Genomic DNA, 26,421 nt, shown 5'->3' on the forward strand with positions numbered 1-26,421 from the left:
CGATTTCCCAGAGGTTCGTTATCTTATCGGAACGTTTCAATCGCGTTTGATCGATCGGCAGGGAACGAATCGTAATCGTTTGTTTCACATATTTCTGTTGTTGTTGCGTAAGTACCACGAGGCAGGATCTCAGATGCGTTCCTCGAAGATCCCGTCTGCGCCGCGAGACGGGAATTCGATTGTTCGGTTGTAGGCCACGATCGGTTGTCCAATTCCCACGATCCTCGAATATCAACTCGCCGGTGGGGCTCGGTTTGTAGATCGAGTATATGTCCGTGAAATTGTCTCGCAATCGTCTAGCCAGAAACACTTCGCTGTCCGGAAGTACGTTCGCGTCGCGAAATATATGCGACACTTCGTCCTCGATCGACCGATCTGGACCTGTCGCTGGGTTTGCCGGTGTCTGCTGGCCGAAGGCTCGGCGATCTAGGAAGAGAAGCCACTTGTTCGGCGCGGTGAACATTCCGGTTTCGTTCGCCTGCGAACAAGAAACAACGTTTCAAACGGGCGACAGATACCGATCACGAACGTAACCGGCGACATTTCCAACGCACCGTTCGCAACAACGAGATAGCGTGGTCGCAGTCCAAATCCAGTATTCGTAATAATCGGTGATCCGTCGAATCTCGCAATCCACCCTCGAAATCCACCCTCGAGTCTCGACGGATGTCGTGGATCACACCACTTCGCGACATCTCTTTGGACAGGCTGATCGCACCCCCTGTGCCGTCATAATCTCCGTAAAAAAATTTATAACCCCTAATTTTTCATGAAAATCAACTACAGTTCCGTAAGGCTCGTGTCAAACGGAATTTGTCATAACGTTTCCATTTCAATAATTTGATCATCAACCTTGCGATTTTTGGTAGCAATCGAAAGCCGAAGTCGTTAAGAATAGTCTAGAATTTTTTTCAACTAAATCTACAATTACGAAAAATTTGCGGGAGCCACATTAAGTGGCCGCCCACGCGCGCCTCATGTGTCGTTGAGTGACGGACGGTTACGCAATCACGGGACTGCGTTCGTCCGAGTTTCTTACGTTCGTCGATCCGGCAGAGATGCGCCGATATTCTTGTCGACGGAAACAGAACGTTAATCGCGTCGTTTACGAGTCGCAGGAATGAGGTGTCGAATGAATCGCCGTGCGTTAGCATCGTTAGATCGACGAGAATCAACCACCAAGCGAAAATCCTCGTGACGAACATCGTCGACGAAATGGATTCGACGTGTTCCCGAACGAATTTTGAGTCCGTTAGGACTCACCCTAGATTCTATACGCCGCCGAATGGCAATTGGAAAGTACCTGTTCGAAGGCGCAAATCTGACGTTCTAAAAGATTCAGCAGTTATTGACGGACAAAACCTGGCAAATTATCACCCTCGAAAATAACGGTTCGCCGTACATTCGAAATTACTCGTCGACTGGTGGGTTCGTTTGGAAATTACTTTTTCCCGTTGCGTCGTCGCGGTAATTCTTAGTCGCGAGCAAATTACAGATGTCTAGGTAGGTATAGGTTCGTACGAAAAACGCTTTCGACGTCGAGGAACAGCCCGGCGGGCGTGTTGCATGCACGGGCCGATCGATAAAACGATCGACGGCAAGGTTGGGTATGTGCCTCGAGATGTCTGCTCGCCGCGCGAGAAACCATTCGAATTGTGTTGTTCGCCGGTTCGACAAGGTGAGCTAGATATACATACATATACACATTATATCTGGACCTCAGAACCGGAGTTCCTTCAGTCACACTTTTTAAACTTTAGAGGAGGGCAAATCAACGCCGAATCAAAGAGGATCTACGGGGGGCTGTAGCCTCGGGCCCCACGTTCCAAACCTTCGTCCCATTCCACCTTCTAAACCATTTCTTTTGTTATTTCATTTTATTTAAAATGAATTTCAATTATTCCAGATTTCTGTTTTTTTTTTTGTGCGATTGTCTGTAACTATAAGTATATATAATAAGTTAATAACTATAGTAGATATAATCTGTCTAGCATAATAAAGTACGTGACAAACACACAAAGAAACAGAAATCTTAAAAAAATTGTTAATTCATTTTAAATAAAATTAATTACCAAAAGAAACAGTCCAGTTTTGAAGGAGTTGTTCCGTGTTAAAGGGTGTACGAATACTTTTTTTATAAAAGCAGATTTTTTATAAAACTAGACTAGACTGATACGTCGAATCAGTGGATAATATCGATCGATGATCGTATCGCGTTCGGAATACGATTATCGCCGTTGGCTATCGACGCTTTCGAACAGTCACGAGATACTTGCGGGACGCGTGGAAACGTTGAAAAAGAGCGTGAAATTCGGGGAGGCTGATACCTGTCGACACGACGACAAGGCATCGCGAGGTGTGGGCGTGTGGGGAGGGAGGGGAAATGCCGACCTTGCGAAAGACTCGCATCGGCGTATCGCGTGACGAGTTGGTGATTGACACGTGCGTCGAGCCCACCGATGTCTTATCATCGTTAGGTCGTTCGTCCGCGATCGGGGACGGTGGAGAAGGAGGAGACCCGCAGCAGCCAACGCCGAAGGAAAGTCAAGAGTGTGTCGTGCCGATGCGCTACGCGTGCTCGGAGATTACCAGATTTGCGGGAAAGCTTACGGACGGTATAGTGACTCGCTCACGCTGCGTCGTTCGCGTCTCGTTTTTGTCCGCTGATCCGTTCTCTTCCACCTGCGAAAACACTTTTAATATTTTCCTCGAAGCCCCCCACCCCTCGTGTTCCCTCCATGTAGGCAATTCGAACGACCGTTCGAAACGAAAGTAGACTCGTTCAATTTCGGGCCATCTCGCACCTCTATGTGGTCTGCCCCAGGGGCGATATTCAGTTAACTCTTTTTTTTTTTTTTTTTTTTTTTTTTTTTTTTTCACGATCTTGAAGTAACGACCTAGGAAAAAAACTGCCTTCCTGCTTTTTACAAGGTTTTATCTAATTTAACACGGTGCATGGAAAAGTATATTGTATTAGGTCTTCCGGAAAGTTCTGTCCGATAATGTCGTCTCAAGTTTGAACACATTCGAACGTGTTCGTTTGCACTCGCTGAGCGAATGAAATCATTATATTGTTCAGTGAATATTAATAAATGTGGTGTTTTCCTTTAATTCAAAAACGGGCAGAACTTTCCGGTAGACGTAATATTGTTTCTAGCATCTTTTTTATTGAAAATGTTGCATTTTTCCTTTTTGCAATACTTGTGCGATAATAATTATATTTATAATTGAAACGTCTATGAATTTTATTCTGCTGTCAAGTATTTGGATGTATTTACATATGAATTTTCGTCACGTTTTTACGCGGTTTTTTAAATGAAATGTATAGCTCTTTCTCCCATCTTAGACGGTATTTTCATAACTTGGAACGTATCTCCCATTTTACTATAGGAAACGTAGTTTTAATATCTTCCGTGTGAAAAAAGAGCCGAGTGTATGTACGTACATCCACGAGCAAGCTCGACTTCCGCCATGGGAAAGAAGAAAGGTCCTCCTTTCACATGATCTCTGGAGTTACTGAAATGTATATTCCATGTAACATTTATTTCAGCACTTGAAATAAATTTACCAAATGTTAGAATACCTTTTCTCTACGCCACGTTTTTACGCGAGAGTACATACTCTCCCTCCACTAGGGGGAACAAGTGACGTAGAGAAAAGGCCTCGAACAAATAAGTAAATTTATTTTAAGTACTAAAATAAATGTCAAACCAAATGTTAATTTAACATAAATCCCAGTAACTCCATGACCAAGTGGTAGGGGGTATTTCCCTTCCACCGTAGTTTTCCCCTAACAGTATTCGCGTTTCCTCGCAAAAAGGGTACCCAATTGTATCTCGGCGACATCCACCTTATCGCGAAGCAATGATCACCTTCGACGTCTTGTTTACCTTACGCCACCGCAATGTCATTACCATAATTTGCTGTCGTCATTTATAGCTGGATCTCGAGATTCCCGCGTGAATTTTTTACACCCAGCAAATAATAATGGAAGCAAGCCGCGATACCGTGAACGAGGCGCGGCGTAGACTTTGCTCCCGTTTGCTCCGCCATCTATTCGCGGGCCGAACAACGCACGAACGAACGGGTAGAGACGAGGGCGAGGACGAGGCCGAGGACGAGGACAAGGACCACCGTGATCCGATGCACGCGGTTCCGCGGCGCAAATTGCCTCGTCTGTGTGCGCCCATACGATTGACGAACGGTTTGTCGACCCACCCACGAGGTCGCGACGAATATTCCCGGGCGGGGCGGCAGTCGGGGGAATCGTTGATTTCTATCAACGTTGGTCTCGTTAACCGAGGACTGTACAAGCGTTCGTGATCGGAATAATTCGACGGTGAACCGATCTCCTCTAAGTAGTCGCGACGACTCCCACCGTAACAGAACGACGCGTATTCCGTTTGCTCATCCGACATGTCTAACGAAGTATCTTTCGTTGACAGGTTTCTTACAAAGAAAAAAAACAAAAAACCATCCACCTGTTCGATGCCACCGATTTAAATCGTTTGCACGACGCGCGAACCCGTGGTGTCGCATCTGTACGCAAGGGCTCGTGAACATTCGTGAGACTGTTAGGAATCCAAGGCTATTTCGGACACGACCATTGGAATGCTGCCGGGACGAGTAAACAAAAGCATCGATCGAAACCCAGTGGAAGAAGGCTCGGTTACCCTGTTGTCGTAGGCTCGACAAGTCCCCCGGGTATTCCCTCTGTGTTTCCACGGAACAAGTGTTCGACGGCGAGAAACGAATCTCAGACGAACGGCGCAACGGTCTTCGAACAGCGCAGGATGAACGAAGTCTAGGACAGTGGGGAGCGGTAGAAACGAATGGTGGGGAGGATAGAGAGGAAAAGGAACGGTACGAGTGCACGAAAATCCTTTGATCCTTTATGATTTCGCGCGGCACATTCGATTCAGGAGAAGCTGCGTGATATCGACGTCGTATGGCGGAGGAGGAGGAGGAGGAGGAGGAGGAGGAAAAGATGGGGCACAGCGTGGGGCTCGAATCGCGTGTTCTAATTGGTCAACGTCCACTAGGTGTTTGCGGCTAAGTGTCGCGAGTTCGGCCGTGTTCCGAACAGTGCCACAGCGAGAACGGCGACGCGAGCCTTGCCTGTCGAGCGCGTGCTCCGAGCCCCGGGATTCGACGAGATCCATCCATCGTACTTGTACCGTGAACGGTAACCGAGTGCCCGAGCTCTCGCGACGGGTAGGTAGGTATCAATACGCGTACGTCCGACCGACACAGTCTCGACTGCCACGGAACCCCGTCATGACTGAGAGCCGAGGAACCAACGATCGCAAGTCCGAGATCAAGAGGCCGGAGATCTTCGAGACGGAAGTCCCGCAGCCCTCCGGTAAGTCCAGTTTTTACTATTTTTTTTTTTCTTTTTTTTTCTTTTCTTTTCTTTTTTTTGTAACGTCCACTTTCGTTTCGAATTTAAACGCGCACGAATGGGAATGTCCACCTGGAGATAGTACGTATGAGTACCATTTTTTGCTTTTTTTTATGAATGCAGTTTCGATCTCGATGGGGGGATTATTCTGCAAAAGGTTTTGTAATCGTTGCAAACCTGTTTGTACATTTATTTAGTAATAGTCTGTGTTTCTTTAAATCTGGGTATTTACTGACATTCGTGATAAGAGCTTTCGAACCACCGCGTCATTACCCGCCGGCAGAGATGGGCAAACTCATTATCTAGATAGAAAGTTTCGAATAAAAGATAAACGAAGTATTCCGTCATATTTCATTGTTTAGGAAATTTCAATTTTTATAATATAATAATACTTGTTTACGAATGAATCGACATTCGTCGAACAATTATTTAATCTCATTGACTGTTTAAAGCTCAGGACAATACCCTTAGATACTGTTGCTTTTCACTGTATATTATTCGATTAAAATTCTGCCCAACTCTGCCTATCAGATCGTGTCTCGATACTACTCTCTCGTTGGAGTATGAAAACGCGTGAAAACGTCGTTCCTCGGTCGTAACGGTTACGATCCAGCCGACATGAAATTGAAACATTCCAAGCGTGACGGCGGCAACGAGCACCGAGCCAGCCGACTGTTTTTCCAGCTAGGTGCGAATGTTTTTCAACGTGTTTCGTGCGCTATCGTGTTCGGTTCGATTCGGTACAATGCAACGCGTTAGCTTTGCTTTCGCGTGGTTTTTACTAAGAAAAAAAATTAAAGGTAAAATATACGGGTGGTCTCGTGGGAATGTTCGTTGAAAATATAATGGTGGGCACGGGATTGGCAGGCAGGGGTGGTCGCATCGATTTTTCGAAATCGATGGGGTTATATATGCGAGTCCGCAACAGGATGCCGAAGCGTAAACGCGTGTTTAACGATCAATCGAGCGCGGCTCGTTTCACGTGCTCGATTTACGTGTAATTCAAGGATCGCGCATGTTCTCGACGTGACGGAGCGCACGAACAGGTGTTGGGCAAAATGTAATCTAATTAGAATATCTAAATTGCAATTACGATGTAATTGCGGGGCAGTTATAATTGCACTGCAATTTTACAACTACATTGTAATTTTTATTGTAAGTTAAGTATGGTTAATTACAATTTAATTGTAATTGTCTTGTAATTACATTCAGGCCTGGGTTCAGATTTTCTGGGTCCCAGGGCTGTCAAACCTACAGGGGCTTGGTTGAAAAACGACGGAGAGGAGGGGGGCAAACAATTTTAGTATATAGTGTACAATAAAATTCATAAATCTTCAAAAATTGAAATTTATTCTAAATACAGTAACATTTAATTATAACTAACGCTTGACTATGACAATGCTTTGTTATATTTTAACAACATTGAGCCGATTTATTTATACATTTCGTGCAGTTTCTAATTGTTTTAGAAGGAAAACAGTAAACAAAATTTCGTTCAGTTATTTTTTGGCATAAATGGAAGGCTTAAATCCCCCCCCCCCCCCTCAGGAAGGTTGGGCTCGAGGCTGCGGCCCTTCCTAAGCTCCTCTTAATCCAACACTGATTACATTGTAATTATGATTTAGATTTTGCAATCAGATTACATTTTCTCCAACTCTGAAATACATACATCCGCCTGATACCAGTCCTTTTGTCCACGATAACAGTCTGTTGTTTAGATAGTAGATTAATTAGTATCGGTCTATTGTTTAGAAAAACCGAATTGACCTTCGATACCTGCTCAGTGCTAACTCGGCCAAGCTGGTCGTCCACGTGTTCCAGAGAGATCTTTCGCGGTTCGTCGACTTTCGTTTTCGCCCGATATTCCGTCGTTTCCGGTTCGAAGGACAGTGACAGAGCAGGTATACAGGGCCAGTGACGGTAGTGTCCGCCTCGAAGAAACGACGATACGCGTCTTAAACACTTCTCTTACCGAAACTGTACATAAATATTTGGACAGTCGATGTAATTTTACTAAAATGTTTATATCCCTATTATATTGGAATATTTTTACATACAATTAATATCAGTGAACGTGTTAGGGTACAGAAAAATCCGGGATGCATTATATTGTGCAATGATTGTAACAAGCAATTAAAAATTACGATATATTGCGACATAGATACATCTTAACCATAGTTAAAAACATTGCGCAATACATTAAACAACACCAACCATATAAAAAACACAGTTTACAAGTATCAGAAGTCAATGAAGTCAAATGTCTCCGCAAGATAAATTTTGGACATCAGTTATTGTTTCTCTTGGATTCATGAAAATTATTATCAAATACTATTTCCATCGGTATTTATTTATATGCATTTTACGACGTTCTGAGGCAAGATCAGAAACCATAGTACAGCGTTTTATTTAAAGAATATTTCTAGCAATGTGCCGAGTGTCCAAATACTTGTGCACGGTAGGTGTACGGTCGTTTTTAGAAAATTTTTATGTAGCCGCCCAACCTGTTCCCAGCCACCCGACGGCAGTCACGGGCGGGAGAAGACGAAAGCGAGCAGTGAGTCGGACAAGCGGACCAATGGCCCTTATTAAAGTCGTTATCTTATCCGACATTTTCTCCCGTTCCGTTTACGTAACCGAGCCAAAGTTGTCGGGCGCACTGACACACTCTTGTTTTTCCAATCTTGACGGCGCACGTGCACCGAACGGATGTTCGTTGATCCGTTCCCGTTTTACTGATCATCGTGGACCGTCTACGACAAGGGGAATCGTCCCTGGATACTCTAGCGTCGCGATACGTGGTCTAGGATCAGGAAAAACCGGAAGCAATCGTTCGCTCAGGTACTGAAACTCGTTCGATCGAGGCGGGCTGCGGTCGTTGAAGAGAAAAAAAAAACCGTCCAGACGAGAACCGAGCGTAGGTGCCCCATAAATATTCATCGGACTAGTTGCCAGCTGCTCAATCGTGATCATTATTACAGCAGAATGGTAGGATAACTAAGAGTAATTTAGCTAGATCCAGTGGGTTCGCCACCTGAAGCCTAATTGCCAAGTGACCCTACGAATGAAGTGAACCAAAAATTAGACAAAGACGAACGTTGTAATAAAAAATAGAATGAGAAATAAAGAAGAAAGACGAGAACAAGGGAGTTATGAGCAGAAGCTTTTAACATTGAAACTATCATGACGGATTCCAGATTTTTTTGTTTTACAATTATTGACATTCTAGAGATACTTTCATCGGAATTTATGTTAACTTCTAATTTCTTATACAATTTATATTATAGTATGCCAAGATATATTGCATGATATATTACACGTAATAATATATTGTACAATTTAACTCAGCATGCAGTCAACGCTGGTAGTTATAGTGTTAAACTGCAGAAAAGAAAGAGAAATAAATAGAAAGACGCGCGGCCGAGTAGGTACGAGTTCCTTCCGCGGATGTCTATGATTCACCCCCTTACCAGGTATTGTCGCGACGCGATCTCGGGCATATGGTCGTAGATAACGTTATTGCCGATTTATCGTCGACCATTCTTTGCAATTACGTTTCTTGTCTTGTTCGCAGAGAAAAACATTTATTATCGGCGACGCGGAAGCTACGAAAACGATAGCTATCTCGCGAGGGAAGATTGGGAAGCAGTTACGTTTAATAATAGAACTACCGAAACCGTCAAAATGACGGATTTCAGATTTTATTTTGCACTTACTGAAATTCTAGAGATACTTTTATCGGGGTTTACGTGACCCTCCAATTTCTTATATACTTTATAGTATAGTGTGCTGAGCTATGTTGTATTATACAGAGGGTAAGTCTAAAAAATGTCATGTTAACATACGTCCTATATACCTTAGCTTTCGAGTTATAGATAATTAAAGAAAACGTTCCGAGTGCCCGCATTGTGCCTCAACTCACACTACTGCACGCCGTAGCATTGACTTCCGCGCTCGCTCGAAAATACCAGGTGTTCTTCGAATAATCTCGAATCCATTTGATGTTCTTTCACGATAGATTCTAAATGGCCTCAAACGTAAAACTCTAATGGGTTGAGATCGTGCACTTCGAACAGTGTCTTTAATCATTCATAACTAAAAACTAAGGTGATGGGGACCACCAAAAAGGATTGTTATAGCATGTCCTATTACAAAAGTATATAGGACATATGTTCATACGACGTGTTTTACTTATATTAGTGTGTAGATTTACCCCCTGAAATATTGACATGCATTTATGAATCACCCTGTATATTACACATATTAATATATTACACAATTTAACTTAGCATACATTCAAACATAGTTCTAGTGGTAAGACCCATTTACACGCAACCGCGCCGTGTCCGTTCCGTGTCCGTTCCGTGTTCGTTCGGTGTCCGTTCCGTGCATCGCCCGAATTGTTTACCCTATTTTCCGAAGTAACAATTTATACACCTCCGATCCGTGTCCGTTCCGAACGGACTCTAAACGGACACGGCCCGGCTGTGTATAAACGAGCCTTCACTCATGTCTTATTCGATTTCATACTCGGAGTCGCGTTTCAGATGAAGTCCTTAGGACGATGAAACCCAGAAGAATTCCATTCCGCGCGGTTCTAGTGAATAATGCATATCGCGTCGGGCGCTCGCCTCTTGTTGTCGGTAATCGTCCTGTTCGAGCCGCATAGATAACTCACGCGCATCTAATAACAAACAGGCAATCAGGCGGAAATAATTTATCGGTAACACGCGACGCGCACCGGCACACAGCCCGTCAAGGAATTCCAATAGCCCGCGACGTAAGACGTAATCGCGACGCAAGACCGCGCGCGAGGTCTTCTGGGAACATAACGATGCTAAACGGGGCAAGGGTGAGCTGCGAGTAGAGTGGCAGGTTCGCTCGGACGGATAATCGAAAGTTGCTACCAGATCTCGCACGGTTGCCTTCCGAAACTGGTCCGTCGTTTTATCGATCGTCGACGGCGAGAAGCGGAAAAAAAAAAGAGCAAAACAAAAACAGTCAGAGAAGCGTCGTCGAGGTTGCTGGCCGGATTACGACTCGTTGTCGCGTCGTCGTGTCTGCTTGTATCGATTCCAGAACACATTCGTGGTCGGTCCGAATGGTCTACACGAGCGATGACGCCGAAAAACGTGTCTCGAAAGTAGAAAGTTTCGATCGAGCTAACGCCGCGTTATTACGCGCGTTGTGCCCCCGACACGTTTCAAACTGTCTCGTGACACTTGAAATCATACAGACCAATTGAACTCTACACTTGGAACGATAAATGGATATCTGTGATGCCGCCGGCCTTTTAGACAGAGAACACTGTGCCATAGGTATCTCTGTTTCACTCTTGCACGCATCTTTTCTGGACGTACAGTCGCATATACAGGGAGTAACAAAAGTGTGGTAAGTCCCTGAAGTGGGTCACTCGTGAGGTGATTTGGAACAAGCTTAGCAATAAATTATTATCCGCGGCTTTGTGAACGAGATATCAGACTAAGCTCTAATTTTTCGGGGTGATTCGTTAATATCTCCTTGACAAAGATACGGACAACATTTTTGCTCGAGAAAAACTTGTTCCGAATCACCTCACGAGTGACCCATTTCACGGATCTACAACACTTTTGTTACACCATGTAGTATACTGTGGTCTTCAGGGTCATACAAGGGCAGTATCTATTAGTCACTATCATATTGATAGTAAAATATACTACAACTTCCTCCTCTTCGGTGTTTTTCTAGTGTTTACCGTTTACGAAAATAACGATGGTACAAATTATCGCGAAAACCCTGTCGAGTTCAATGTATCCCCACGAGCAAACTCGGCTTCCGCTAGGGGAAAAGAAAAGGCTCCTACCACTTACTAAATGTATGACAAGTTCAGAAATAAATGTTGAACCGAATATTAATTTGGCATAAATTTCAGTAACTCCCAAAACTAAATTATAGGAGGCCCTTTCCCTACCTCACAGTTTCCCCTAGCGGAAGCTGAGTTTGCTCGTGATTGTACAGATGATCTCCTGTCTATCGATACCATGATTGCTCAAATGCTTCTGTACAAAACCCCTACCAAGACGATGCTACCTGGCTGTGCCGATCGTTGATCGCGATCCTCGCTGCTCGCTCAACAAAAGGAGAGATCATGCTCGAACAATTCGACTCGCGTCCCCTCGTTTGTATTCCATGCGCACGACTAGAGGCCGAGTTTCGAAAACTCGACGAACGAATGATGGTTGCCTGTCCCGTCGAGGACAGGCAATATCGCGCGTAATGAATGTCGTGGACGACGCACGACACGGTGTTCTCGGAATCGTGAAAACCGGGTATGTACACCTTGACACGAATCGGGACGTGCGTAGCGTCGTCGGGGATACATGTGCGGCTTACGGGTACCTAGTTTCACAGGGACAGCCGATTTCGTGTTACAGTAAATCCTCGATAAGTGATCGAAGGCTCCTCGATACTAACAAGGATAGGTCCCGAAGTATAACGCTGACTTTTTAGGAAAGTTAAGCACAGTGATGTAGCTTGAAATTCTGAAGCCAATGATATTTGTTTCAGCCGCATATGGCCATTAGTTTATTAATTAATCAATATTCAGTGACGAGGAATCTTCGAACACTCATCGAGAATTTACTGTAAATTTCAAATTCCAGCAAAGTTGCCAGTGCGACTCGGTTTGTTCGCGTGCAAGTCGTTTCGATTCTCGCCCACGAAGGACGTTATTTTCCACTTTACAAAGTGAATAATGCGTTTAAGGGTTCGACCGCTTCCTGTTGACACGCGCACATTCACACACATACATGATATCATCGAGGTCGTACCGGGAGGGAACGTCCCGCCAAGTTTGTACACGCGTAAAAGGCAAACGGTTCGTCCGAGAACCAGGTCGAAAAAACAATCCGTGTTGTTTTCGCCGTTGAAGATGAGAAGCATGTCGACGCTTCGATCGACGAACTTCGTCACCGACGGAGCCTACGCGGTCAATGTAGAATTTTTCTTTACCGATAACGACGAGTGCGCTCGCCTCGTTCACGATCGTACCGATTATCGGTCATCGTGAATTCGTCTTGATCGTTGGTCGATAAACCGTTGTCCTCGAATCGACGGACCAGCTTGTATCTGCAAGAAGACACAACAGTCATGCTACTCAAGATTACGCAATCTCATCGAAATTACACAATTGTTTAACATCGCGATATCGTCGGAAATCGCAAACGCGATAATCCCTGTTCCGAGGATGAAATTCCGACGCCTAGGCATCAATTTATTGAGGCAACTATGTTTCTGCATCGTCATTCGGATGAAATTCGCAGGAAAATCAACGATTGGTTAATCGGCGATAAAGCGTGGACGAAGAGACGGGTCGTAAAAGGAGGATGTGGTCGTCCCCGAAAAGAAGAGAAACCTACGAAACGACGACGCGTTTTCGTTGGACGAGGGATGCAACGGTTTTTTGGCAAGCAAGTGTCTCGCGCTCTATTATTAGGACGGTGCGCATCTTTATTTTAATCGTCGATTTGGCGATGCGGTTCATACAAATGTTCGCCACTATATACCCGACTCTTCCTGTTTCGAACGATCGCGAAACAACTTGATCGTCGGTGGAATTTTCGGCGTGACGATTCTCCAGGCTTAAGTGGCCTTGTCGGCGTTAATTGTAAAACGAGACTGGTTAAACAAACGCGACGCGCGTATCTTGGGTATGACTCATCGTCCGCCGCAAACGGTCTCTCTCGTATCGAGCCGAGCAAATCTGGCAACGCGATAACGAGCAAAGACGATATTCCGTCACCCGCAAAATCCACCTGTAATACATATGTATTGTACTCCCGATTGACAAATCCTCGGCGATGATCGTAACCTGCAAGCTGTGACGCGAACGAGATTAAGTACGCGATTTCCAAATGGAATAGTCGACGTCGATCATCCGATACCACACTCGGATAAGTTTTCAAGGATCTCGCTAACGGATCAACCAGATAAGCCGAACCGCGAATATACGTGGCGGTGGCGAATGGACACGCGCTCGTCTCGACTCTGTTCGCGCACGATAATATTTCGTTACGCAACGCAGCTGTTTTTTTTCCTTTTTTTTTTACGACGGTCAAGACGATTGCGCGCGAACCCCATCGTTGTGTGCAGCTACCAAACGGAATTTGCCGTGTTAGCGGAACGGCGGGTCGCGGAACGAGGGGAGTGAAAACGCTATCTACCCGTAATTCGTTCGATTAATTCTCGAGACGTGTTGTGCCGTGGACACGAAAGCGCGCCTAAATATCGATTCGAATCGTTGCCGCGCGAACGGAGCACAGTTTCGCGCGCGAATCGTCTATTGGAGGGATCGGGTCGTGGACGGTAGATGGCGCGAGCGTGTCCAATCGTAGGTACGTACACGATAGCGGAGCGCACCGATTGGTCGGAGTGCCTTGGATCGCCTAGTCCCCCTTTCCCCACTGCGTTTCAGTTCGTACGAAACTCGGTGCCTCCGAACGCCGGCCGAACAGGCACGAGGGAGGAAGAGAGAGAGAGAGAGAAAAGAGGCAGGTGCGTGCTCGCTCTCGAACACGAGATCGTTGTTAATCATCGTTATCGGTGTGGACGAAAACCGTCAACCGATTTGCCGCTACGGAAACGATTATAGGCGCACAGTGTGATCAGTCGTTCCGCGTTCGCGTACGTTCTTGCGTTTTTCGAAAGTGTTGTCCCGTGCCCCGTGCCCCCTGTGCCGCGCGTCGTGGTGTCGTGTCTCGAGCCGTGAAACGACTCTGGTTGTCTCTCTCTCCCTCTGTCACCGTCATCGACACCGAGAATTCCGTGAATAATCGTGACTATTCCGAGTCGAACGGAAAACGAAAGAATAAAAAAAAACGGAATCGTCATCGCCGACGTCCTCTAGCTTCGCGACGACGTTTTCACATCCAGTGGCTTTCCTCGTCCGTTGATTCGTGCACGGTCTCGCTCTAGCTATCGCTCGGATATTAGTTTTCGTTTCTTTCCACTGAATATTCGGATCCCCGCGCGCGCACTCGTTCGCGACGACGTAATATCTGTACTGGGAAAAAGACTACCGCCCCGGGTTGTTCGGTGGCATCGAACGTTGTGCGTCTCTCGAGCATGCAGGCCGCGATGAACGGCAACGGCCGAGCGAACGCTGCTGCTGAGACCAGAGGACGTAATGGCCACGTGCTAGTGTGGGAGCAGCCCGGCCTGGAAGAAGAGGACAGACCCCAACGAAAACGGAGAAGTATGCCTCATTTTCGAAAACTCGTACTGCCGTTTCGCGTGTCTCTCGAACCGAGGTCTGTGATCGTCGCTGTTGTACAGTCTATCGACAACACGCAAGTACCCGTAAATCTTTGTCGAGAGTTCCGAAATTACTTAGGTATTTGGGCGAGACGTAGCAGCTCGGTAAATGCGTCTCGTGAGCACGTGCTTTCGTTCTCGATCTCACTCTTGCTCTCACTCCCGCTCTCCATCGTTGTCGCCTTCCCTCGCCCAACCTCCCCGACCCTTTCGTTTCCCCTTCGGCCTGTTGTTCGGCCGCCGCTTAGGTATTCCCTGTGTTCTTTCTCGTCGTACAACGTCCACTACATAAGTAGATACCTACTTATGTTTCCACGACGCGATAAACGGCGGTAGCTGTCACGAGCATCGACGACGCGACTGCACCGATCTCGTACGCGCCGAAATAATCATTGCGTGGGTGTACACGTGTTAAATAGCTCGAACCTTTCGCTTTTTCTCCGCCTGTGTTCCTCTTCTTTTCCGTTCTTTCGCCTTTTATCGATTTCCCAACCATTTTTCCCGCGCTCTCTCCATTCCGTTCGTCTCCGCTCGTTTCGCTACGGTCTGCCGTCTCTGTTAAGGTGGCTCACGTAAATTTTTGATAATTATAAATTTAGTTGAAAATTTCACGCAACATTCTTAAACGCTTCCATTTTCGATTGATACCAAAAAGTCGCAAGGTCGACGATCAAATGATTGCGAAAGGAATGTTAGAAAAATGTGTTTATCACACGAACCTTATGGAACTGTAGTTGATACTAAGTTAATCACTTCTTATTTGGTTAGAAAAATTACATTTTCGTAAAAAAATTAGGTGGTTATATATTATTAAAGAAAAAGAATTCAATTTAATAAGGAAAACATTTTTGTTTGTTGAACTTATTTGTAAATCTCTTTTTCCATTTCAGTATTTTGAATCAGTTTATAATATTAACCAATCAAATTAAATTGGTGAAATTGATAAAAAGTATGAAGCGTCGTATGGAGCTCCAGATACGACACCAAACGCGTGAGCTACTTTAAGTAAGGTATACCTATATGTTATCTCGAAAAGAGATAAAACAAACTCGTCCTATAGTCGTGATAGATCGTTATTGAAGGTTGGGTCAGCAGACACCGTCCAAGGATATGAATCCTTGGAAACGGGACGTTCCAGGGACGACTCGGACGATAACCGTCGATGTACTGTGTCATTCGCGCAACCAATCCGTTTCTCGGAGTCGACAGTTGCGTATTCTCGTTCATAACGCGACACGGTCGTTTAACCAAAGGTCGACCGGTGGACTCAAGCGAAAATGGGGGATTCCACGGATCGAGCAAGCTACAGTAAATCCTGGAAGAGTGTTCGAAGGCGAAATTTACGGAGGCTTCTAATTTACTGCACATTTTACATTACACTATTTTACATTAAATTGTACTATACATTGGGTATATTACTATAGTATACACTTTAATTTAGTATACATTTAATGCTAGCAATTTTAGCACAGTGACAGAGCTTGGAATTCCGAAGGCAATAATATTTATCAGCCGCATATGGCCATTAATTTATGAAATATTTACCGTTCACTACCGAGGAGCCTCCGAACACTCATCGAGCACTTACTGTACTTAACCAGTCAGGGAAACCTGCAAAGTGAAATTTTGTCCAATGCATCTTATAAAATTATGGTTACAAGTTCGATGTAAGATTTCCTATAAAACAACTTGCGTGCAAATTGGCAACAAATTATCACGCGCAGACTCTGTTCCGTGTTTACCCCCAATTTGACGCAGGTTATTTTGCAAGACTTGCTGCCACCAATTTGACCGTTTTGTCAGCTGGTGTTGTCTGTAAAACCAAAGTCAAATATGGAAACTGATGACTACGGTTCTTTCGAGAACTTTTGTCATTATTTCCTGGAAACTTGTACACAACTGGTTATCAGTCTCTCAGATTTTGGTCGGCCGATCGACGAAAACGGTTCTTTCGGGTGCGTTGCACGGGCACGGCTCAGTTATTTCCACCGGACGAGCGACCACGTGCTCGTCGGCTGCTAGTCAGCTGCTCAGCGGCGACACCGTCGTGTCGCGTCGTCTCGACACTAGCCACGCGCGCGCGCGCGCGCGCGATCGCGTTGCCAACCAGCTTCGTCCTCGGCCACAGCCACCGCGACGCGACAGCTTCCTCGTGAACGCTTCGAACGAGCCTCGAACTTGACCGAGACGCTGAGAATCCCGAATGATCGCGCGGTGGACACACGACTCAGCGTGTAGTAGTAATATAGGTGGCACCACAGACGAAGTATAGGAGTAGACGTTTCATCGGATGTACTTTTTCGACCCACTTTTCTGGAGTGGCGACACCCCATTTTCCATTTTAGTGTCACTACCCACCGCAAATTCAACGTTCCCGTAACGTAGATGTATACATATATATATATATATATCTTCCTTATGTCTGATTCAGGAATGCAAAACAAATGAATATAACGATGCTATAAGAAACTCGTTTAGCATTATAGACTTTAACATTTATAGAATTTAAAATTTATAAAATTACACATCTATCTCTGGCACATATAAGAGAAGTTACATATATATATATACATTATGAAAAATATATCTTGAAATCACGAATTGATCTAATATGATATTTATTACGATTTTTGAATCGATTCTTTGTATTAGATTTTCGAGAGAATCGATTCTCGATGATTTGATTCAGAATCGTTTTGAGAATCGACCATCCATAATTCTTACACCTCGTCTGTGGCACGTTCGATGTTCGATCTGTCATCCCCCCGAAAAACCTCGAATCTCGCGAAAGGAAGGAGTTTCGCGTCCGGTCGTCGCGGCTGCGATTCTACCCAACGGAACAAAATCGGTTGCAACCGCTATTTTCGGCTTCGCGAGTATCGAGACCGGAACATCTTGGGAGACCGATCTGTCGCGGTATGGCGATGTATTGCGCGCCGAAAATAAAGCTTGCAACGTAACCTATTAATAAGCCGCATTATTATCCCCGCGATCTAATCGCGCGGAAATTATAAATAACTGACGCGCGCAAATGTCGGTCGACCCACCTTGGAATGTCGATGGTCGAATTGTCCGAAACGATTTCGCGGGCTTGTTTCATCGTTTTAGTGCGAACAACGAAGCATCAGTTTCGGCCGCTGAAAAACGCTTTGTCGGCGAACTGCTTCCTCGAATTTCGCCGAGTTTGCACGCGGTCGATCAACGTTGCGCTGTTTATACGTCGACTCGGTCGATTCCTTCGCTCATTCTCACGCTGTTGAATAATATTGAAACATTAGGACCTATTTATCTCTGTCTCTCACGCCATATGTTCTTCGACCGACAATCTTGTCAAAGAAGAGAATAATATTTATTTGTAGACGGGTTATGAACTGTTTGTTACAATATACAAGTACAGTAATCTCTCGATAACTGCGACATACTCGAGTCCGTTTCGGAAAATTCATGGCAAGACGCAAAGGTTTTCGACCCATCTTAGATTTGTTTTTTACCAGAAGCCGAGCTTCTGCGTAGCTTTTATTTACTCTGATTTGATTAATTCCAGAGGGGAACCCCCCAGTAATGGGAATAACACCGCCGTTGCTCGTGTCGCATTCATCGAGGAATCGCTGTATGTAGAAGTCTAGAGGACAAACGAAAAGTTTAGAATATGCAATGATCAGTTTACGAAGACATTATAGTAACTGTACAGAAAGTTTAATAAAATTTAACAGAAATTCTCTGGGACTGTATGAAAAATTAGAAAAATAAATAACAAGAATAGAAAAAATTTACAGAAGTATTCATAAGAACATACAGGAAGTTATGATTTTGTAGAAATATAAGAAATAGAAAGCAGTAACAGAGAAAGTGAGAGAAAAGATGTAGAGGGAAAAATTTGATCGCGAGTACGTAGCAATCGAAATCACTTTGCTCCGCAAAGTGACGCAACGAACGGGGTCGCTCGGTCGATTCCGTTCAGATAATTGATAACCATATTCGAGAAAACGGCATCGAGATCGACGCGACCACGAGGACGGTCGTTTGGTCGTTTGGTCGAGAATTGTTTCGGACAATTCGGTCGCGATCGGCTGTTATTCGGACGAAAACGATCCCGGAAACTGTTCTCGCACGGCCGAATTCCTCTATGATGATAACCGATCCGCGACAGCCGTGAACACGATTGCCAACTACGCGGTTGTTTATCGTTCTCGTGCGGGACTTACCGTCCGTCGGGTCCGTGCCGGTTGATCACGATAACATTGTGAACCATCCTTTTCGTTACGATTAAATGTCATTTAATTTTATTTAAAATAAATTGCAATTTTTAAAAATGTAATATATTTTTATCGTTTTTTAACCAATCGACCCCGAAAATCGGATAGCCCTGGGCCTTAAAAAATCATAATCCGAGCCTGGGTATTATCTTGGCCGTTTGCGTGGACTTGGTTCGACCGATTCCGTTTGATCGCGTAATCACCGACGGACATGATCTCGGCTTATAGATCGATCTGTCTCTAACGAACGATCTGATTGTCTGTTGCAGGATTGGTGGGCTCGCGCCATGTGGTAACCTTCATGCTGTTCCTGGGTATGGCGAACGCGTACGTGATGAGAACCAACATGTCGGTGGCGATCGTCGCGATGGTGAACCACACGGCTCTTCACGGTCACGAACACGACCCCGAGGTGACGACCAACGAATGCGGAGTGCCGATTACGGACGCGTCCAGCTCCGCGAATGTAAGTTTCCCTTCGGGGTTGTATAATTTCGAATTTGTTCCGAATGACGATTCGTCGAAGGAATCGTTACGATCGGGGACTTCTACCGAAACGTAAAATACCGATATTTTCGGGCGTACCTTCGCCCTATACGTATAACCCAATATAAACCCAAACCTTATAGAAACCGTAAAAATACCGGTATTTATTTCGGTTTTCGGTAATATATCGATTTCGGTATAGCTTTGATGGCATAATATCGGTATCAAAATCATAACGGTTTAACCCTATACACGCCCTGCCCTAATAGAAATCGAAAAAATACCGGTATTTATTTCGGTTTTCGTTAATATATCGATTTCGGTATAGCTTTGATGGCATAATATCGGTATCAAAATGATACCGGTTTAAGTCCCTGGACTTACGTAGACACCCCAACTGATCGATCGTGAAATTGTTGTTTCGATTGTAGAGCGGCAGCGACGGTGAGTTCGTGTGGGACAGCACCAAACAGGGCTACCTGTTGAGTTCCTTCTTCTACGGCTACGTGATCACGCAGATACCGTTCGGTATACTAGCGAAACGTTACGGGTCCAAGTACTTTCTCGGCGTCGGGATGATGATCAACTCGGTGTTCGGGTTACTGGTACCAATGTCCGCGCGTGCCGGATACTACTGGCTGATGGTAGTTCGATTCATTCAAGGCCTGGGCGAGGTAAGTTCGTTTTCTCGATCTTTCCGTTAATTCGGCCAAAACCGGCGCGGCGATCTTGCAAAACGAGTCGCTGGAAACGAAAGAGCAAAAAAGTACATACGTTGAATTCGACGAAACTCTTAATCATGTGTGAACGCTTTTTCATTGCTCGGGTGTATTTCCTCCCCCTAGGAATGGATTATCCCTATTGCAGGGTCCAATTGTGCCTTGCACGCACGCGATGCTGGCCAAGTGGATACCGCCGAATGAACGCAGCCGGATGGGAGCCTTCGTCTACGCCGGTAAGCTCGTTCGCTGCGATCTACGATTTTGCCTAGCCTCCTTTCGTTGAACGTGTGTGCGCCGCGATCTCTTACCGCCTCTACCGAAGGACGGATACCTACCACAGGATGCCGAATATCGTCCGACACTCGACACACTACGTGGTCGCTCTAATCCGCAGGACGCTTTTTCTTCCTGTCCTCAATCGTCTACTTCTACTTCTACGTCCACTTCTATTTCTACTTCTACATCTACTTCTACTTTTACTTCTACTACTACGTCCAATTCTATTTCTACTTCTAAATCTACTTCTACTTTGACTTCTACTACTACGTCCAATTCTATTTTTACTTCTCCATCTACATCTACTTTTACTTCTACTACTACGTCCACTTCTATTTCTACTTCTACATCTACTTCTACTTTTACTTCTACTACTACGTCCACTTCTATTTCTACTTCTACATCTACTTCTACTTTGACTTCTACTACTACGTCTAATTCTATTTTTACTTCTCCATCTACATCTACTTTTACTTCTACTACTACGTCCACTTCTATTTCTACATCTACTTCTACTTCTACGTTCACTTCTACTTCTGTTTCTATTTATATTTTTATTTCTACGTCCACTTCTATTTCTATTTCTACTTCTACGTCCACTTCTATTTCTATTTCTACTTCTACGTCCACTTCTATTTCTATTTCTACTTCTACTTCTATATCTTTTTTTTTTTTACTTCTATCGTTGTCACCATGTTGGTCGGTATATGTACAACATAAGGCACCGTTAATCGATTCTTTCCGTCTGGTCCCGACGTAGGTGCGCAATTCGGCACGGTAATATCTATGCCGCTGAGCGGAATCTTGTCCGAATACGGATTCGACGGTGGTTGGCCGTCGATCTTTTACGTGTTCGGCGCGGTCGGCACCATCTGGTGTGTCGCTTTTTTATTGATGGTTTACGAGGATCCTGAGAGTCATCCCCATATCGCCGAAGACGAGAAAAAGTATATACTGAGCGCGCTGTGGGGCAGCGCTGGCGCATCGGTGAGTACCCGATCGAGATCTTTCGATTCGACGCGGATCAGATCGTTTTTTTTTTTAAATACGTCTGCGACCCGTTTCGTTTCCAGTCGCCTCCAGTGCCATGGCGGTCCATCGTTACGTCGCTGCCATTTTGGGCCATTTTGATGGCGCATATGGGTCAAAATTACGGATACGAAACCCTGATGACCGAGCTGCCCACATTCATGAAGCAAATATTGCACTTCGACATTAAATCGGTAAGGGTAGGGACAAGGGAACTGCATTCTATTCGCTCGAGTGACGGATAGTACTGGGTGACGACATCTGGCTTGGTCGGCTTGAATCCGACTTGGTTACCCATCACTAGTGACGAATTGGTTAGCGCGCAAATCGTACAAACGATCACACGTGTTCGTCCGTGTTTCAGAATGGCACCGTTTCCTCGCTTCCGTACTTGGCTATGTGGTTATTCTCAATGCTGATATCCCACGTGGCTGACTGGATGATCTCGAACGGAAAGTTCAACCACACGTACACCAGAAAAATCATCAACAGTATCGGTCAATTCGGACCGGCGATCGCGTTGATCGGCGCTTCCTACACCGGCTGCAATTCGTGGCTGACTGTTACCATCCTGACGATCGGCGTGGGTCTGAACGGTGGTATTTATTCAGGATTCAAGGTGAATCACCTGGACATATCCCCGCGATTCGCTGGTGTGTTGATGTCCTTCACCAATTGCCTGGCCAATCTCGCCGGTCTTCTTGCACCTATCACGGCTGGATACATAATCGTCGGAACGGTAATTATTGAATTCCTTCTACGAAACAGATCGCCGAACCTCGATTCGAATCGCGGCTTAGTTATACTAGGTGTCCCAAAATAGGTATAAATCCTTGAAAGGAGTGATTTGAGACTTTTTCCTTAGCGAAAAAGTTGTTTCAAATCATCCCAAGAATGACCCCGTTCAAGGATTTGCAAGTATCTTGGGACACCCTGTGTACATACTGAAACTTTCAGTGAAATCTATTCTCAGTCAGTTCTGTTTGGAAAGGATGTGCGAATACTTTTGTTACTCACTGTATGTATGTACACAATACGTATGTACCTATTATGAAACACCCGACACGTTTCGGTTTCAGCCGACGCAAGCGAAATGGAGACTCGTCTTCATGATATCGTCGGGCGTGTACATCGTGTGCGCAATTTTCTACATAATCTTTGGCTCCGGAGAGCGACAGTCTTGGGACAATCCGGACAAAGATGAGGAGAGGCACGAGAAGCAAGGCCTGGAAACCGTAAAAACCGTTTCGGAAACACAACATTGACGACCAGTCTGGTTGCGTGACGACCGATACATTCGCGCGCTTTCTCTCACTCTCTCTCTCTTTCTGTCTCTCTCACTCTCTCTCCTCCTTTCTCCCTATCTGCCATTACAAATACGGCGAATACGACAGACGATGCATAGATAGAGTCGTTCGAGCCTGAAGAACCGACCAGTACGTTAATCCCATCCGTGTCCGTATTTTCGGGTGAAACAATCGAATCACTTCATCGAAAGCTCGTGAATTACCGCGAAATCAACGTCTTCGTGCGGTTTCGCGGTATCATCCTCGACATCTATTTAAATCGTTTTGTATCCTCGATAACTTTAGTAAAAGTGCGCATGTGTATAAAATCGCGTTTCTCGGATCGAACGGGTTCGTTTTCGTATTCTTCCAAAGTTCCCTGACAGATTTCCGCCGTGCACCTGAAGTACCATTATTTCTACTTGGGAACGAGAGTTCCTGAAATGAAGTTCCCACGTGTTGCACAGCCAACTGGTACGCAAATACTCGTGCAACGACCAAGTCGAATCGGACGTCTTGTTTCTACGCGATGTACAGAATCATATTAAGAAACGAACGAAAGTGTCTGTGAGTACATATTACGAAGAGGTATATGAAATATGCATATTATACATACAAACATGAAAAACGTATTCCTATACATACGTACACTGACGTGCAAACTCGGCTTCCGTTAGGGAAAAAAGTAGCGTAGTTGACGGCCTGCATACGACTCGGTAAATTTAAAACAGGCACTGAAGTAAATGTTAAACCGAATGTTAAGTTGGCATAAATTTCAGTCCAACACCAAATAGTAGGCTTTTCCTTACATCACTTTTCCCCCTAGAGGTAGCTGAGTTTGCTTGTGAGGACACATATAAATGTAGAAAGAGAGAGAGAGAGAGAGAGGGAGTCGGAAAATACGAGCGATTGAGACGAGGAAGGAAAATTTTACATTTTTATAGAGTACCTTTTCATTTAGCGATCATTACGTGCCTTACGATCGAATAGCCCAGGATAAAAATAGCACTAGAGTTTCTTCGAATCGATCAGAATACGCATCGACGACCAATGATCGCTCGATCGACGGAGCGACGGTTTGATCGTAAAAGAAAGAATGAAAGAAAAAAACCGGCGAGTCGTCGCGGCATCGTGACGGACGAATGTGGCAGCAGTATTAGAGAAAATATCCTCGCGTTCGCCCCCTTTTGTTACGCGCCGCGTTTTATCCGCAAACAACTGCCATTTTGTATTGCACGACTGACACTGATCGCGAGAACGTGCTCGATTCCCAGTCTTCAGGGATGTTCAAGCTACTTCCGGAAGCGTTCCGAACAACACGTTGCAATACAAGAATGGTTTATACATACTGTAGATATTTCCACGCGTATGTTTCTACTAAGTTATAGTGGTTAGGAAAAGATATCGCTCCTACTTATTTATACAACGTGTACAAAGCAGAAGAAACCGATAGGAAAGGGGATAATTTCGAATGTATTGAAACTTATGAAAACAACATTCGAAGGAGATAATTTATAGCCGCGTAGTAGAATGCATTTTCTCTTTTTTTTAATTATTATTGTTGTTGTCAATATTATTATTAATATTAATACTGCGTATTATTATTATTATTATTATTGTTGTTATTGTTATTCTTACAATTATCATCATCATCATCATCATCATCATCTTCGTCATAGTAATCGTTGCCAATCATTTTCGTTATTATTACTGTCAAATGGAAATACCTATCGTATCACGCGACGGACGTCCATGGAGAAGCGTTACCAAAATACATACGATATCTATGCTACTACGAAAGCGAAACGATTCTTTGTCTTCGTCTTTTTCTTTCGCACAGGCAGACTATTGCGAGCATTCAGTTTCATTCAGAAACTTCGCATATAGTCTTGTTCGTCATGTTCGGTTTCTCAAACCGATCCGCGCGTCATGGGCGACGCGAATTCGTTCAAAGTACCTGTGTCCCTCCTGTGATCATGTGCCAAGAAAGTGCCTTCAACACTGTCCGTTATAAATTCCATCGTCTGCCGTTTGATAGATCCCAATTAGCTGTAAAAGTAAAACGCGAACGAGCAACATGTGCGTTTAAGCTTCAATTGTACGAATTGCGTCGCATTCGATTCCAACCTTGTTGCTTGGAGACTCTATGTACATACATCTGTCCCCTGTGTGCGTGTGTGCGTATATATATGATACAGTAATCCGTCAAACTTTCGAATTCATATTTTTGTATAAAGATTTATGATCGTTGTGTACGCACATACATAAAATTAACGATGCAACGTCTTGTGTGATCGCATAAAACTGTATTTTCACCGTTACAAGTGTAAAACATGTGATAATCTACGAGTGCAGGTGAATAAAATGTTGCTCCAACGATCAGCAAGCACTTTGTCAGTTTATTCGTATAACTGTGGTAAAATAAGTACATAGTTCATTCTCCTTCCAAAACCCGAGAAACTTCAAAGTAAACAGAATATATAGCGCTCTCTCCTCCTTTCTAACCCTTTCTGTTTCATTTCATCGAATAGTCTTAAATATAACTGCATAAATATTGTACAATCCTATACTAACTATAGTTGTCTGGTTCAACAGGTTACTAGAGAGACTACCTACTGCCTACGTCTTTTAAACTTGGGCTGTAGTAGTATCTGCAGAAACTGCCATGGTTGCAGGGATTACTCTATAATTTGCTCACGGAAGCATTTACAAGTGTCAGTCAAATTTCGACAGTTGCACGAGCAACATTAGACCGAGGTCGAGACTCGTACAAGCAACAGCGATAAAGGATTACATTTCAAAACTCTTCCGCATGCACCGGTGGTTTTCTGACCGCATGTCACACCACACGGGGGTCACTGGCGTCACCTCCAGGGGTTCTACGGCCCCACGTTCTCATCACACGAGATACATGACACCTCCACCGGGGGTTCTATGACCCCATGATCTCACCACACGGGGTCTCTGGTTTACTACAAAACTAACTACTGCCTACGTCTTTTAAACTTGGGCTGTGCACTAGTCCTCTGCCGGATTCAATCTGTTGTTATTACATGTGGTTTACGGGACAATGAACGGTACTGAAATGGCTTGCGTCAGTACACATTTGAAAGGTGATCCTTTATCGCTGTTGCTCGTACAACTCTCGAGCTCGGTCGAATGTTGCTCGAGCAACTGTCGAATTAGGACTGACGCTTGTGCGTGTTCCCGTGAACAAATTGGATAATAACCCCAGCAACCATGGCAGTTTCTGCAGATACTACTACAGCCCAAGTTTAAAAGACGTAGGCAGTAGTTAGTTTTTGTAGTAAACCAGAGACCCGTGAGTATAATAACAATAAACAACTAGAACACTGTTAAAATCGCATTTAATCGCGGAGTACCACTATTTTTTTGACCGGTGGCGCCACCCATGGCGAAACGCTGAAACTCCTAGCCAAATAATTGGCTAGTCGATATTTATTTCCTTGTGTACTGTGATTCATTTACTCTGATTTATTTACTCTGATTTCTATACTGTGATTTATTTACTGTGCATATTATGTATTCTATGTGTATTGTATAATGAAAAATATTTTTCCAAACAGTTATTCCATCGAAAGAAGACATCGATCAACGTCTACATCTTCAAAGCGTGCGTCTACCACTGCGTTAAGTTACTGTAAGTTAAACTT

At 44.6% G+C, this 26,421-nt stretch overlaps 1 protein-coding gene across 2 annotated transcripts; it reads left to right on the top strand.

Moving 5' to 3' along the window:
- The first annotated feature begins 5,086 nt into the window (after positions 1-5,086).
- Positions 5,087-24,264, top strand: LOC107192537 (putative inorganic phosphate cotransporter). 2 transcript variants are annotated; one of them, XM_015581820.1, is made up of 8 exons: positions 5,087-5,362; positions 19,218-19,414; positions 19,866-20,108; positions 20,302-20,389; positions 21,193-21,419; positions 21,506-21,655; positions 21,826-22,200; positions 22,541-24,264. In XM_015581820.1, the coding sequence occupies exons 1-8, from the start codon at positions 5,278-5,280 to the stop codon at positions 22,724-22,726; spliced, it is 1,551 nt and encodes a 516-aa protein (XP_015437306.1). In that variant the 5' UTR covers positions 5,087-5,277; the 3' UTR covers positions 22,727-24,264. The 2 variants fall into 2 exon arrangements, with proteins under 2 accessions (XP_015437306.1, XP_015437305.1); XM_015581819.1 differs by lacking the exon at positions 5,087-5,362 and adding an exon at positions 14,212-14,633.
- The last annotated feature ends 2,157 nt before the right edge of the window (positions 24,265-26,421 follow it).

Source organism: Dufourea novaeangliae, unplaced genomic scaffold, assembly GCF_001272555.1.
Source record: "Dufourea novaeangliae isolate 0120121106 unplaced genomic scaffold, ASM127255v1 scaffold355, whole genome shotgun sequence".
Classification (NCBI taxonomy): Eukaryota; Metazoa; Arthropoda; class Insecta; order Hymenoptera; family Halictidae; genus Dufourea; species Dufourea novaeangliae.